This window comes from Mus musculus, chromosome 5, assembly GCF_000001635.26.
Source record: "Mus musculus strain C57BL/6J chromosome 5, GRCm38.p6 C57BL/6J".
Taxonomy (NCBI): domain Eukaryota; kingdom Metazoa; phylum Chordata; class Mammalia; order Rodentia; family Muridae; genus Mus; species Mus musculus.
Window position 1 is genome coordinate 127534487 of NC_000071.6, and position 13889 is coordinate 127548375.

The 13889-nt window shown below is 46.4% G+C and overlaps 1 protein-coding gene across 1 annotated transcript in view; it reads left to right on the forward strand.

Moving 5' to 3' along the window:
- Positions 1–13889, forward strand: part of Tmem132c (transmembrane protein 132C) — a 323965-nt gene that overhangs the window by 292661 nt on the left and 17415 nt on the right. Inside the window, exon 5 of the mRNA NM_175432.3 lies at positions 1872–2015. Within this exon, the coding sequence (NP_780641.2) occupies positions 1872–2015 (144 nt within the window). The remainder of the gene's footprint in view (positions 1–1871; positions 2016–13889) is intronic.

A 13889-nucleotide genomic window follows, 5' to 3' on the forward strand; every position in this document is an offset into this window, starting at 1 on the left:
CACAATTATGGTCCCCATAAGTGACCACACTGCTTAATGAAGCTATTCACTGAGACCATTTCAAAGACAACCCTGAGCACATTACCTGTAATGACCTTGACTGAGGAATTTCCGTAGTATTCTTAGCATCTGTAATAGCCAGGTCAAGGCCACCCACAATTGGAACCTGACTTCAGGAGTCCCAGGCACCCTGTAAAGGCAGGCAGAGCTTTGTTCGACTTCAGGGTGAGGACACTGTCTGGGAAGCTGAGTCTCTAATTCTAACAGGGAGCCTCTCTGCCCTGTATGCCTGCTTCAGACAACAGTGGTGACGCTGGAGAAGAGTCTGTGGAAAGAGACATGCAAGAAATTCACACACACACACACACACACACACACACACACACACCAAGGCAGAAGGTGCCAGTCAGTCCCCCTAGATTCCAAGATCTGTTTGCATATTCATGTGGCCACCAAGAGAAGGTGGTAACCACCCTGCAAACTCAAAAACAATGGAGTTCTCTCCATCACCTAATAGATAATGTGTGCAATTTTTCCAGACCATTGACACAAAGAGACAAGCAGATATGCTTGTAGGTGTGGTGAAGTGTGCTCCCGAGGGGCAGCAGAGAGAGACAGTTTGGTTTGTAAAATAACTATAAATCAATAAAGCTTCAATTGAAAGAGGAAACCTGTGGGCCCAGGGATGTGGCTCAGAGGTAAAGCACTGGTCTAGCGTGTAGCTCCCCACTTCGACACCCAACACTGTAAACAGCAACAGAAAAAGGAAGTTTGGGGGGTACTTTAGTGGGTAAAGTGGCACCTGGAAGCCACAGCTACTCCACAATCAGGGACTTGAGGATGGTCTTGTCTTATCTACCATCTGGAGGGCAGAGGTTCGACCTTGAGCTGTGTGAGGTGAAAGCCAGCTGGGCTGTGGAACAGGGCTGGGCCCCTAGGGAAAAATCTCCCCTTGCCTTTCCTGTCTTCAGGACCCTTGGGACTGACTGGTCACCTCTACGCTGACCTCCTCTCCATCAACACCACCTGAGCTCTTCCTCTGACCCTCATGACTCTTCCTGCCTCAGGGTCTAGGATTCTGTTGGGGCCAGCTCAAGAAGTAGTACCTCTCCTTGAAACCATGACATTTCATTCTACCTGCAAAGTCCCTCTTCCCAGGCGGTCTACATGGCTTTCTTTCGATAGAATAAACACCATGATCAAAAAAAAAACAACCCGAGAAGGAAAAGGTTGGTCTCAGCTCCTCACTCTCGGGTCACACTCCGCCACTGAGAAAAGTCAGGGCAGGAACTCTAGGAAGGAATTGAAGCAGAGATCATGGAGTGCTGCTTACTGGCTTGTTCCTCTGAAGCTGCTCAGCCTGCTTTCCAAAGCACTGCCCAGGGATGGCACCATCCACAGTTGGCTGGACCCTCCCACCTCAGCCGTCAATCAAGAATACACCCCACAGGCCAGTTTGATGGAGGCAGCTCTTCAGTTGAGATTTCCTCTTCCCGGGCTGTCAAGCTGACAAACAAAACCAGCCATTACCCCATGTAAGATATGTTCATAGGCTCTGGGCATATTTGTTTTTTCTGGTGGCGACAGGCATTAATCAACTGAGCTTGGTATCTTTCTTCCTATCGTACTCCAAACTGGCTTCTGTTGCTTGTCACCTGGTTGCTGTGTGACTCTGCTGGGTCTCTGAAATACTAAAAATGTTCTTCATTGTTATTCCGAAGAATGTCCTTCTGATGCAATTCCTCAGGAAAGTGCCACTGTAGGTCTAAGAGGAGCAGCCTAGTGCTGACCTCAGGAGCGTCCCCAAGCATCACGTAGCACCAGCAGAAAGGAGACTGTCCCCTGACCTGATGTGTCTGATTCTTTGGCAGGACACTGAACTCCTGAACACAGCCATCCTCACAGGGAAGACGGTGGCCATGCCTGTCAGGGTGGTGTCGGTGGAAGAGAATAGCACCCTGAGGGACATCTCGGAGTTGGTGGAGTGCAAGGCCACAGACGAGAATGTCATCAAGGTAAGTGGGCTTGGTGGGGATTGGTTCCAGCCTTCTGGTGTCTCTCCCTCCCTCCCTCCTTTCTTCTTTCCTTCCTTCCTATTTACTTCGTTCCTTCTTCCCTTTCTCTCTCTCTCTCTCATTCCTTTCTTTTCTCCCTCCTTATATTTATCCTATCAAACTGAAATCTATTTGCTCTCCAGAACATTGCTTCTAAATTCTAGACAAGGAATGCCTCTGTCAGGCTGAGAACACATGCATTAACTCACGGCACTAATACTTAAAAATCTCCTCCTTAAGGAAAAGAACTAAAAATAATCATCATTGTTCACTACATCCAGCCTGCAGGGCAGGAGACCTCCTAAATATCCTCTGAGATGAATTCGGAGAAGCAAACAACAGAGGATGCCAGGAGTGGGTGGGGCATAGAAGATGCTGATGGACTAACAACAACAACAAAAAAATCTCAGTTGGTTGAGCAGCAACGTGTTGGGAGAACAATGTCACATCTGCTCCATGTTCTAGAGGCAAAGAGTTCATCTCTCAGCCTACAAAAGCCAGGTGTGAACCAAATCCAGAAACAAAATGCCACCGTGGTTACACAGAGAACAACCTTTAGATCCGCGGAAGGGACTCTGACTTGGAGCCCAGTGGCGAGATTTCCAGGAATGCAGATCAATATCTTTGGGGAAATAAGTGTGTGCGGAAATGAAAATCGCCTCCTGGCATGAGTCAGGAGGTGGCCATCCTCTAGCTGTTGACACAGCAGAGCAGAGCATCCAATCAGCAAGAGCTGGGGGAAGCATGGAGCGGGCAGCCTTTGGTGTAGGAGTGAATCCCCAAAGTCTCATCTCCAGAGCTCAGCTCTTCCCTGGGTCCTAGGCTCATATCTGCAGGGCCTGGACAAGCTCTCTTCTGGGGCTTAGATTCATCTGCTTGGGTCATCCCTGGGACTCAGGCTCTAGTCTGAGGTCACTAGTTCTGTTGAGCTCCTGAATGCCACTTGGCATGCTGTGGAGGGACAAAGAGGGGAGCTCACGTGTAACAAGTGCCAACTCTGCTGCATGTGCAGGAGGTTCGGACTAGATGGTTTCATTTTGTCAAGACTGGGAGGGGAGGGGCTCTGAATTTTCACCCCCATATGACCTGGTGAATCATACTGCTGTGGCTTTGTGTGGCAAAATGAGGTTTCTGGGTCAGGTACAAAACAGCCACTATTCCAGCAGTTTCATACAGCCACATCCTGAACTCCATCTCATTAGTGGGTACAGATAAGGCCTATGACTCATGAATATGGAGCTGGTGGTATCCTGAGGAAGAAACCCTGATTCTGGGGAACTCTGGTCCTATGTAATAGGCAGCAACTAACCACATGTTTATAAACCCCAAGTCTGGGAGTCCTCTGGCATCTTGGGAGAGCCCAGCAGATCTGACATACTGAGCCGTGTTCCAGGCAGTGTCCCCTAAACAGATACTTGCTGTAGTGGCTATTCCTGGTTGTCAACTTGACAATATTTGGAATGAACTACAATCCGGAATTGGAAGGCTCACCAGTGACCCTTATCTGGAGGCTTGGAGATCCTTATCTGGATCTTGGTATGGAGATCTTGAGCCATAGTGGCTATGGATTCCAGAAGATTGAATCTCCGAGTTTAAGGAGCACACCTTTAATCTGGGCTACGCCTTTCATTTGGGATTAAAGGTGTGGTGGAACACACCTTTAATCTGGGCTCCACCTTCTGCTGGAGACAATATAAGGACATTGGAAGAAGGGAGTCTAGCTCTTGCTCTTGCTCCTGCTCCTTCGCCTGCTTGCTGCGTGAGACTGAGTAACTGCTAGATCCTTGGACTTCCATTCACAGCTGCGACTGAACAATTGTTGGGAATTGGGCTGCCGACTGTAAGTCATCAATAAATTCCTTTACTATCTAGAGACTATCCATAAGTTCTGTGACTCTAGAGAACCCTAACTAATACAGAAGTTGGTACCAGGAGTGGTTCTAGAGTAACAGAAGTACAAGGATGAATCTTTTAAAATACTGGAATTGGCTTGTTGATCCACCAGCACTTTCAACTATTGAAACCTCTCCAGATTCTCTCCCTCCTGGGAGCTCAGAGAATTTTGAAGACCCATGGTTGAAACTATATTCCGAACTTAAAGAAGCTAATGACCTTGATTTTCTTAATGAATTAGGTGATTCAGTGCACAAAGCTTTCTACAAGATGGGGAAAAAATCGGAAAATGATTTTACTGGCTGGCTGCTATTAGTATCTGTGGAAAGAATGATGAATGAAAGGAAGGAGTTGTGTGATAAAATCGAAAGGCTCCAGACACAAGTAAACGATCTAAAAGTTGCTAAGTGTGTCCTTGAGGAGAATCTTCTCTCTTGTAGCAATAGAGCTCAAGTTGCAGAAAATCAAACAGAAACTCTCATTGTAAGGCTGGCTGAACTACAGCGAAAATTCAAGTCTCAGCCTCAGAGTGTGTCGACAGTTAAAGTAAGGGCTCTAATTGGCAAAGAATGGGATCCTACAACATGGGACGGGGATGTGTGGGAAGACCATGTTGAAGCTGAGAATTTTGAATCTTCAGATTCTCAAGGGTTTGCCCCACCTGAGGAAGTAGTACCCTCAGCCCCACCCCTTGAAATAATGCCTTCCCCACATGAGGAAATTAATTTTGCAGAGTCTGATAAACCAGCAATGACTTTCACTACTGATGTTTCTCAAGGCCCACCAATAGTTTCTTCTAGACCTGTAACCAGACTCAAAGCAAAACAGGCTCCTAGAGGGGAGGTAGAAAGTGTAGTCCATGAGGAAATTCGCTACACTACTAAGGAGCTTAATGAGTTTGCTAATTCATTCAAGCAGAAACCTGGTGAATATGTGTGGGAATGGATTTTAAGGGTGTGGGATAAGGGTGGAAGGAACATAAAACTAGAGCAGGCTGAGTTTATTGACATGGGTCCTCTGAGTAGAGATTCTAGGTTTAATACGGAAGCTCGCATAGTTAAAAAAGGTGTCAAAAGTTTGTTTGAATGGTTGGCTGAGGTGTTTATCAAAAGATGGCCTACTGGAAATGACTTGGAGATGCCTGATATTCCGTGGCTTAGTGTTGATGAAGGGATTTTAAGACTTAGGGAAATTGCAATGCTAGAGTGGATATATTGTGTAAAGCCTAATTGTCCACAATGGGAAGGTCCAGAAGATATGCCTTTCACCAGCTCTATAAGACGCAAATTGGTGAGAGGGGCACCAGCACATTTGAAGGGTTTTGTTCTTTCCCTTTTCCTTGTGCCAGATCTTAGCATTGGAGATGCTTCTGCTCAATTAGATGAATTAAATTCACTGGGTTTAGTTGGATTCCGAGGTAACAAGGGCCAGGTGGCAGCATTGAATCGCCGGAGACAAGGTGATTCTAGTTATTATAATGGACAGCGTAGACAAAAGAATGTTTATAATAACATACCCAGTAATGGTCAGCACAGGAGAGGTGAAATTTATAATGGCATGACTCGATTGGACCTTTGGTACTGGCTAACCAATCATGGTGTTTCCAGGAATGAAATACATAGGAAGCCTACTGCATATTTGTTTGATCTGTATAAGCAGAAAAATTCTCAAACAAATGAAATAAAGGCTACATTAGATCGTGGTAAACAGCCCAATGAAAGAAAGGCTACATTAGATCGTGGTAAACAGCAATCTCGGCCAGTGAATCAATTTCCAGACTTGAGACAGTTTGCAGATCCAGAACCCCTTGAATGAAGGGGTGGCCAGGTTCCGCTGAGGAAGGATCTTGATAAGACACTCAAAGGTTTTGCTGTTACCCTTTCTCCAGTTCTTCCCCAGAGGGACCTACGGCCTTTTACAAGGGTAACTGTACACTGGGGAAAAGGAAATAATCAGACTTTTCGGGGTCTGCTGACTGGTTCTGAGTTGACACTGATCCCAGGGGATCCCAAGAAACATTGTGGCCCTCCAGTTAAAGTAGGGGCTTATGGAGGGCAGGTGATTAATGGAGTTTTGACTGATGTCCGACTCACAGTAGGTCCAGTAGGTCCCCGGACACATCCTGTGGTGATTTCCCCAGTTCCAGAATGTATAATTGGGATAGATATACTCAGAAATTGGCAGAATTCTCATATTGGTTCCCTGAACTGTAGAGTGAGGGCTATTATGGTTGGAAAGGCCAAATGGAAGCCTTTAGAGTTGCCTCTGCCAAAGAAAATAGTGAATCAAAAACAGTATCGTATTCCTGGAGGCATTGCAGAAATTACTGCCACTATCAAGGACTTGAAAGATGCAGGGGTGGTGGTTCCCACCACATCTCCGTTTAACTCTCCTATCTGGCCAGTGCAGAAAACAGATGGATCATGGAGAATGACAGTTGATTACCTCTTCACAATGGTGGTAAGCAAGATTATGTCTGGAGTGTAGGAGATCCCTTAGGGCGTCTCTTAGTACTACCATGTCCTGTGATTAAAGTCAATGGGAAACTACAACAGCCTAATCCAAGCAGGATGACAAAGGACACAGACCCATCAGGAATGAAGGTATGGGTCAATCCTCCAGGAAAAGAGCCAAGACCTGCTGAGGTGCTGGCTGAAGGAGAAGGAAATACAGAATGGGTAGTAGAGGAAGGTAGTTATAAATACCAATTAAGGCCACGTAACCAGTTGCAGAAACGAGGATTATAAAGTAATATGAATGCCCATTGTAAATTTACTAATGCGTTTGCGATTGTACGAGGGCTAGTTATATCATGTTAGGCGTATTTACAACCTTGTTATTGTTTCATGTGAACATGAGATATTATTTGTGTCAAGTTGACAAGGGGTGGATTGTAGTGGCTATTCCTGGTTGTCAACTTGACAATATTTGGAATGAACTACAATCCGGAATTGGAAGGCTCACCAGTGACCCTTATCTGGAGGCTTGGAGATCCTTATCTGGATCTTGGTATGGAGATCTTGAGCCATAGTGGCTATGGATTCCAGAAGATTGAATCTCCGAGTTTAAGGAGCACACCTTTAATCTGGGCTACGCCTTTCATTTGGGATTAAAGGTGTGGTGGAACACACCTTTAATCTGGGCTCCACCTTCTGCTGGAGACAATATAAGGACATTGGAAGAAGGGAGTCTAGCTCTTGCTCTTGCTCCTGCTCCTTCGCCTGCTTGCTGCGTGAGACTGAGTAACTGCTAGATCCTTGGACTTCCATTCACAGCTGCGACTGAACAATTGTTGGGAATTGGGCTGCCGACTGTAAGTCATCAATAAATTCCTTTACTATCTAGAGACTATCCATAAGTTCTGTGACTCTAGAGAACCCTAACTAATACACTTGCCAATCATCCAGTGGCCACCAATCCCTGTTGCCTCCTGTCTGGGTCATTCAATCTAACCAGGCTGTCTGCTTGACCCCATGGGGTGTGTGGCTATTCTCTGGTCACAAGTGTACAAATCAGGGTTTTTTCCATACTCTTCAAATACAAATAGCCATGCATTTATAAGAATGACATCGGATCATCCATACCATTTTTCCTTGTGGACCTTTTAATATGAGATTTTTATCTTTATGTTTTCTCATGTGTATGTGCCTAAAGAGGCCAGGAGAGGGTGTCGAAGGGAGCTGAAGTCATGGATGGTTGCAAGCCTCTATGTGGGTGCTAGGAACCAAATTCTGGTCCTCTGTAAGAGCAGCCAGCACCCTTAGCATCTGAGCTGTCTCTTCAGCCCCCATGGACTCTTTTTAAATTATTTTAATTAGCATAAAAGATAATGTATTACCTTATATTATATATATATATATATATATATATATATCCCTCTACCCCCTTGCTTGTCCTCTTTGTCACTCCAAGTAGCCCTCTATCCTGCCACAAAGATTTCATCAACTGCTCTTATTCCCCTTCCTTTAGATCTCATTCCCTTAGTTCCCTTTCTATCCTCATGCCCTACACACATGCACACACATGCACACGTGCACACATACATACATATAATCTGCTCAGAGGCATACACGCACGCACACACAGCATATACACACTCTCATTTCTCTGGATCCCAGATAATCTGTGAGACAGTATCCCTGGTTCCTTTTGTGGCTTCTTTCATGTGTTTATCACCTTAAACACATGCACACACATATACGTAGATGTGTGTAAATACACTCAGCATTCACAAGGCATTTCAACCATGGTTTGTTTTGTAGGAACAGCCACTTCTTGTGAGTCGTCTCTCCTGATTCCTACACGTGCACCATGAATCCCTCTGCCTGGAGGTGTTGGGACTCGAAAGCAGGCAGGGCAAAGGCTCCCAAGGCTGAGGCATCTGTCTTTTCTGTTCCCTATATGTAGCTTCATCATTGCCTCAGCATCTCCCCCCAGGAGAACCTCAGATGTTCCTATCTACCTTGATGTACATTCAAGTGAAGCAACGAGCTTGACAGACACCCAGAACAAGGGTGTGGGAAGAATATGTAGGCTGCCTCTACACTGTCAGTGTCTCCGTGGCATCACAAAGTATCTAGCCTGCCACCTTTGAAATAAAGCTGTCTCCCAGCCGGTGACACGGCATGGATCATGTGTCTGTACTTGTCCTAGTTGATCCTTGGATCATATGAGCTTTGACAGTGCACAGTTGGTGTCTTCATAAATCACAGGCTAATTCATTCGGTGAAGATTGACGGGCGTCCTGAGACAGGGGGAACAGTAAATATTGTAGTTGTGGCCCCACGCTCACAGAACCTGGCCACTGACGGAGACCAACAGTGATAGTTGCAGAAACGTGCTGTCCAGGTGTTGTGCTAAAGAGTACTGGTGTGGGGTGACTTCAAACAAGGTGACCTCCCGGGAGGGGACAGTTGAGCCTGTTAAGGGGGCTTAGGTAACACTAAGCTGCCAGCTTGAATAGGGCTACTAATGGCTGTTCTGTGATGCTTGTGATGGGCTCCCTAAGGAAACCACCTCACTCTATAGTCTAACACATCTTTTTCCATGGGCTCTCATGACCATAGATTGCTAGGCACCAGCCGTGATGGGTTGAGGATTCAGTATTTAAGGGACGGATTTGTGGGATTTCCAGTGTGGCCTTCCTGACCTCCGGGAATACACACATTGAGTGTATCACAGGGATTAAGCCACAAACACAGGGTACCAGTGAGGAGAGGGTAGCTTGACCTCTGTGACACCAGGTGCTTGCTCAAGCTTCAGGTCACAGGAGCAATTCCCTCTAATGACAGCCTTGGTTTGTCCCAGGATTTCTGTTGACACAGGCTATGAGCCCTTAGAAGAGCAAAGATCTTTAGTAATAGTCCTAAGTTTCTGGACTTGCAGGTTTGTGGTGCCATCGGGGATTGGGGGGGGGGGGTGCGAAGGTGCATTTGGCTCATGATTTCAAGAAACATAGTCCATTATGGTGAGAGCAGAGGTGGCCAACACTTTCAAGGCTGGCCCTCAATGTCCTATTTCCTATAGCCAGGCTTCACCTCCTAGAGGCTCCACAACAGTGCCACCATTGGACACATGAGCCCGTGGGGGACTCATTAAAACAATGACCCCGTGTGTGCTTCTTGTGTCCTCATTGTCCTCAAAAGCCAAGCGGTGGCCCGTGCCTGTGATCCCCGCACTTAAGAGAATATGTCAGGAGAGTTAGCACAAATGGGAGGCCAGAATGGATGACATCGTGAGTTCAAGTCTTGTCTGGGCTGCAGACTGAAACCCTGTCTCCAAACCTAAATGAAGTGAAAACAAAGCAACAAACAAAGGACTGTCTAGTTCCAGGAGGAGGGAAGGCCAGAGGGCAAAGCAGCTCTCCAAATCCGGAGGCACTGCACTGCGGACCAGCAGGTGACCAGTGGTAGTGCTCAACCATGACCCTTGCTGGACTTGGGGGTCCTCACTTTAAAGTGTAAGAAGCTGGTCTATTGAGGATAGACCAACTCTAGGATACTACTATGTGGGCTCAAATTATGATGGCTAAGCTATAATTTAGCAGTGCAGCCTCCTTCCTGCCACTGGTCTGTTCTGTAGGAAGCCTCCATTTTTTTTCTAATTATCATTTAGGGAAACACACGTGCCATGGTGTGTGTGTGTGTGTGTGTGTGTGTGTGTGTGTGTGTGTGTGTGTGTGGGTGTGTAGGCCAGTGAACAACTTAACAAAGTCACTTCTCCTCTCTACCTTTATGTGTGGGTTCTGGGGATGGAACTCCATTAGCCAAGCTTCTGAGGCAAGTGCCTTTCCCTACTGAGCCATCTTATCTGCCCTTGTTGTTTCCTCTGCATCTTGAGGATGTTCTCCTCCCTCCTGGGGCTGCTGTGAGTTCTGACAAAGCTTCAGAAACAAAGCTCTACCGGGTGTCATCTTCCCCTAGAAGTAACCTGGCAGTATCTTGAGACAGTTTAGGTTGTGATGCGTGGCAGTTGGACCGCTAACATCTAGGGATGCAGAGAATGTTACTAAACATCATACAAGAAGCATCCGACAGCTCTAGTGAGCTGTGCTGAGGTTACAATGTCTGTCCAGGGCTGGAGAGATGGCTCAGTGGTTAAGAGCACTGGCTGCTCTTCCAGAGGCCCTGAGTTCAATTCCTAGCAACCACATGGTGGCTCAAAACCATCTGGAATGAGATCTGATGCCCTCTTCTGCTGTGTCTGAAGACAGATACAGTGTACTTAAATATAATAAATAAATAAATCTTTAAAAAAAAATGTCTACCCAGTGCCAGGTAGACAAAAGGTCTCTGTGGGGGTATTGCTCATGTCCTGTAAGTGTCCAATGTGGTGACTTTGTGTAGAGGCTGAAGTTAGACAGAGGGACCCTACCACACTTTTGCCCTGCCACTTGCCTTCTGAGTGACTGCAGGAATTCCAGCCACTCTGAGTCGCAGTATCCTCATCTACAGAGCTATCAAGACCTTGTGACATAGACAAGCCTCCAAGGCTAAAAAACACAGGCGTGTGGGCAGTAGCGATAGCTAGGTTGATAAACTGCTTACCTTGAAAGCATAGGTACCTAATTTAAACTCCATTTCTCAGCGTCGGTACAGTGGTACAGATAGCATTTAGGGCATTTGGCATGAGGGGCTGTCAGTGAACCTTACAGTCTTGACATACAACCCCAGCCTCTTTCCCCACTAGCTGCAATGTTCCCCTTAATCATGACTGCCATGATTTCCAGAGATATCGGAAATGCCTCTGGGGACAAAACTGTCCCTGGTCAGGATCTTCTGCATTAAAAATCTGGCTGCTGTGATGAAGGAATGTACAGACAGCTACAGAAGAGTCTTCTGCAGCAAGAAGAGGGGATGCAAAGGCCCTGTGGTAGACATATATGACATGTGCTGAGCACTAGGACAGAGAAAACACAAGAGAACTTAGCTGCAGTGGGAATGGTAACACAGCTGTGTCAGTGAGGCTGCCCACCAGTTAAGGGCATTTACAGAGTTTAGAAAGAGTCTAGGACTCAAAAAATTGTTATTGTTTTTGTTAGGGTTTCTATTGCTGGGACAAGATACCATGACCAAGGCAAGTCTTATAAAGGACAGTATTTAATTGGGGCTGGCTTACAGGTTCTAAGGATAAGTATATTATCATCAAGGTGGGAGTATGGCAGCGTCTAGGCAGTCATGGTGCAGGAAGAGATGAGAGCTCTACACTTCATCTGAAGGCTGCTACAGAAAGACTAACTAACTTCCAGGCAGTTAGGAGCAGGGTCTCAAAGCCCATGCCCACAGTGACACACCTACTCCAGCAAGGCCATACCTCCTAATAGTGCCACTCTCTGGGCCATGCGTACTCAAACCATGACAATGATTGTCCCAGGGTACAAATTGATCTAGGTCATATTTAAGCCATCTTGGTTTCTTCCTTAACTAATGGCATGTGCAACCCTATGTCCAACAGCCACAACCTTTTTCAGAATGGATGAGAATTCGGAGCATGCTCTAAAACCCACTAACCTCCCAGGACACTCTAGTTCTGGCAGACATCAGCACATCCCAATGATCTCCCTCAACCTCTTCCATATCTTCACAGAATTCCTCCCTTCAGCTCATACTATATTTTCCTGACCATCTGTCCCCTGCCTGAGCTCAGAAAGACACAACCTGTCCAAGCAGACTGGTCTGGGGTGGACCAAATGGACAAGAGCAAGAACAGCCTTTAGGAAGGATTCTGGCATGTAGCCAACCTGGCTGAAGCCCATGTCACACTTGCCAAGCTGCAGTTCCTCTTAGTGCCTGCCTTTCCCTGCCATCTCAGCAATAGGAATGACATGGAGAGACAGTTGGGTCAAGGCTACAGTCTCGCGTTAGAGTCTGTTAACGTGCAGGGTTGGAGCAGCCTGGGTGAGCTCTGAACTTATAGCTATAAATGGAACTCATTCTGTCTGCTGTAGGCAAGCAGCCTTCCGCAGCAGGCCTCGGGATTCTCATCTGCAAAATAGGATGCTATCAGTGTGCCAAGCCCCCACAGGGTTTCTGTAGCAGTGGTAGGCAGGCATACTGAAAGTGGGAAATGAGATCTGAGAGCCAATGATCTCCTACATGGACAGAGCTGGCTCATGAGTTCAGGTGTATCCAGAAGCAATTTTGATTTCCCTATGCCTAGACTCCACTTATACATAGCGGCAGCCACCAAAATAGAAAAAGAATTAGGCCAGGAGTCTGATTATTGAATTTTCCGAATTTGAAATGTACATTATGTAATCTTGTTTTGACAAGGAGGCTGAACGGGGCTAAGGTTCGCAAGCTTGCCTCCAGCAGAGACATGGAAGAAAACAGTTGGATATCTGAAGGTAGGCTGTTATTGGAGATGACTTTTAAAGCACCGTAATTAGTATTCAGAACAATGACAGACATAATTGAGATAGAAGACATGGCTGTCTCATGTGATGGAGTGATTCTCAGAGTTTGAAACTAGCATCAAACAAGATTCCATGAGACATGTGAGCATGATCCACAGTCCCCCCAAAAGTCAGAAGCTGCTGTGGATTCCACAGGCTGGGTGTCCATAAATCTTTAAAGTCCCCAGTGGCTATAGGATGGTTCCCTAGACATCAGCAGTTGGCAATCGACACCTATGCTTTCTCCATGGAGACTGACTCCTAGGTCATCAGAAAGTACCAACCCCCCGAGGGACATCAAAATAAGACAACTGGCTCTATGTAATCCCCATTCAAAACCTCCACTAACTCGCCTTACCCTCCAGGTCCTCATGGACAGTGACCTAATGCTGATCCAATTTTCCACCAAGCATTCGGCTCACGTGCACAGCCCACCGACAGAGATGAAAAGATTCCGAGAAACACAGCCAATGGGCTGGAAAGATTCCTGCAGGAATCAGTTCCTTTTTGTAAGAGAACCTGTTCATTTTGTGTGGTACCCTCATTCCCACTGCCAGCCACTTAGGACATGATTAATTTGTCCGGAGTCGTCCCCGGACATTGGTGACACCGTCAGGAACAGCGGGGACGATGACTCTATCGTGCGTAGCACCTTTGTGTCTTCCGTGTTCCTCCTAATCATTTATATATTCTGGAGAGGCAAGATTCCACCCACCCGAGCGCAGAGAGGTAATAAATGAGGAAAGTCAATGGTCTGTAAATTACAACATTGATTAAAGATGTGATTAGTGATAGACTCTATGCTTGGCTATTATGCTAATATGTTCCCCAATCCTGGACAGCGTTTACATGCTAATGATAAGTCTGGGACAGTGGCTAAAATTGCTTCCCATCCTCTCTCAGTGTGGAAACTGTTTTAAACCACTCTTGACCAGTGAGTGAAAAGACCCCTTCCTGGGGCCCCTCCCAACTGTTCCATACCACTGTCCACAGCAGATGGAGAGAATTCTCTCTGCCCAGCCCTCACCATCTGCCCTGCAAATAGAAAA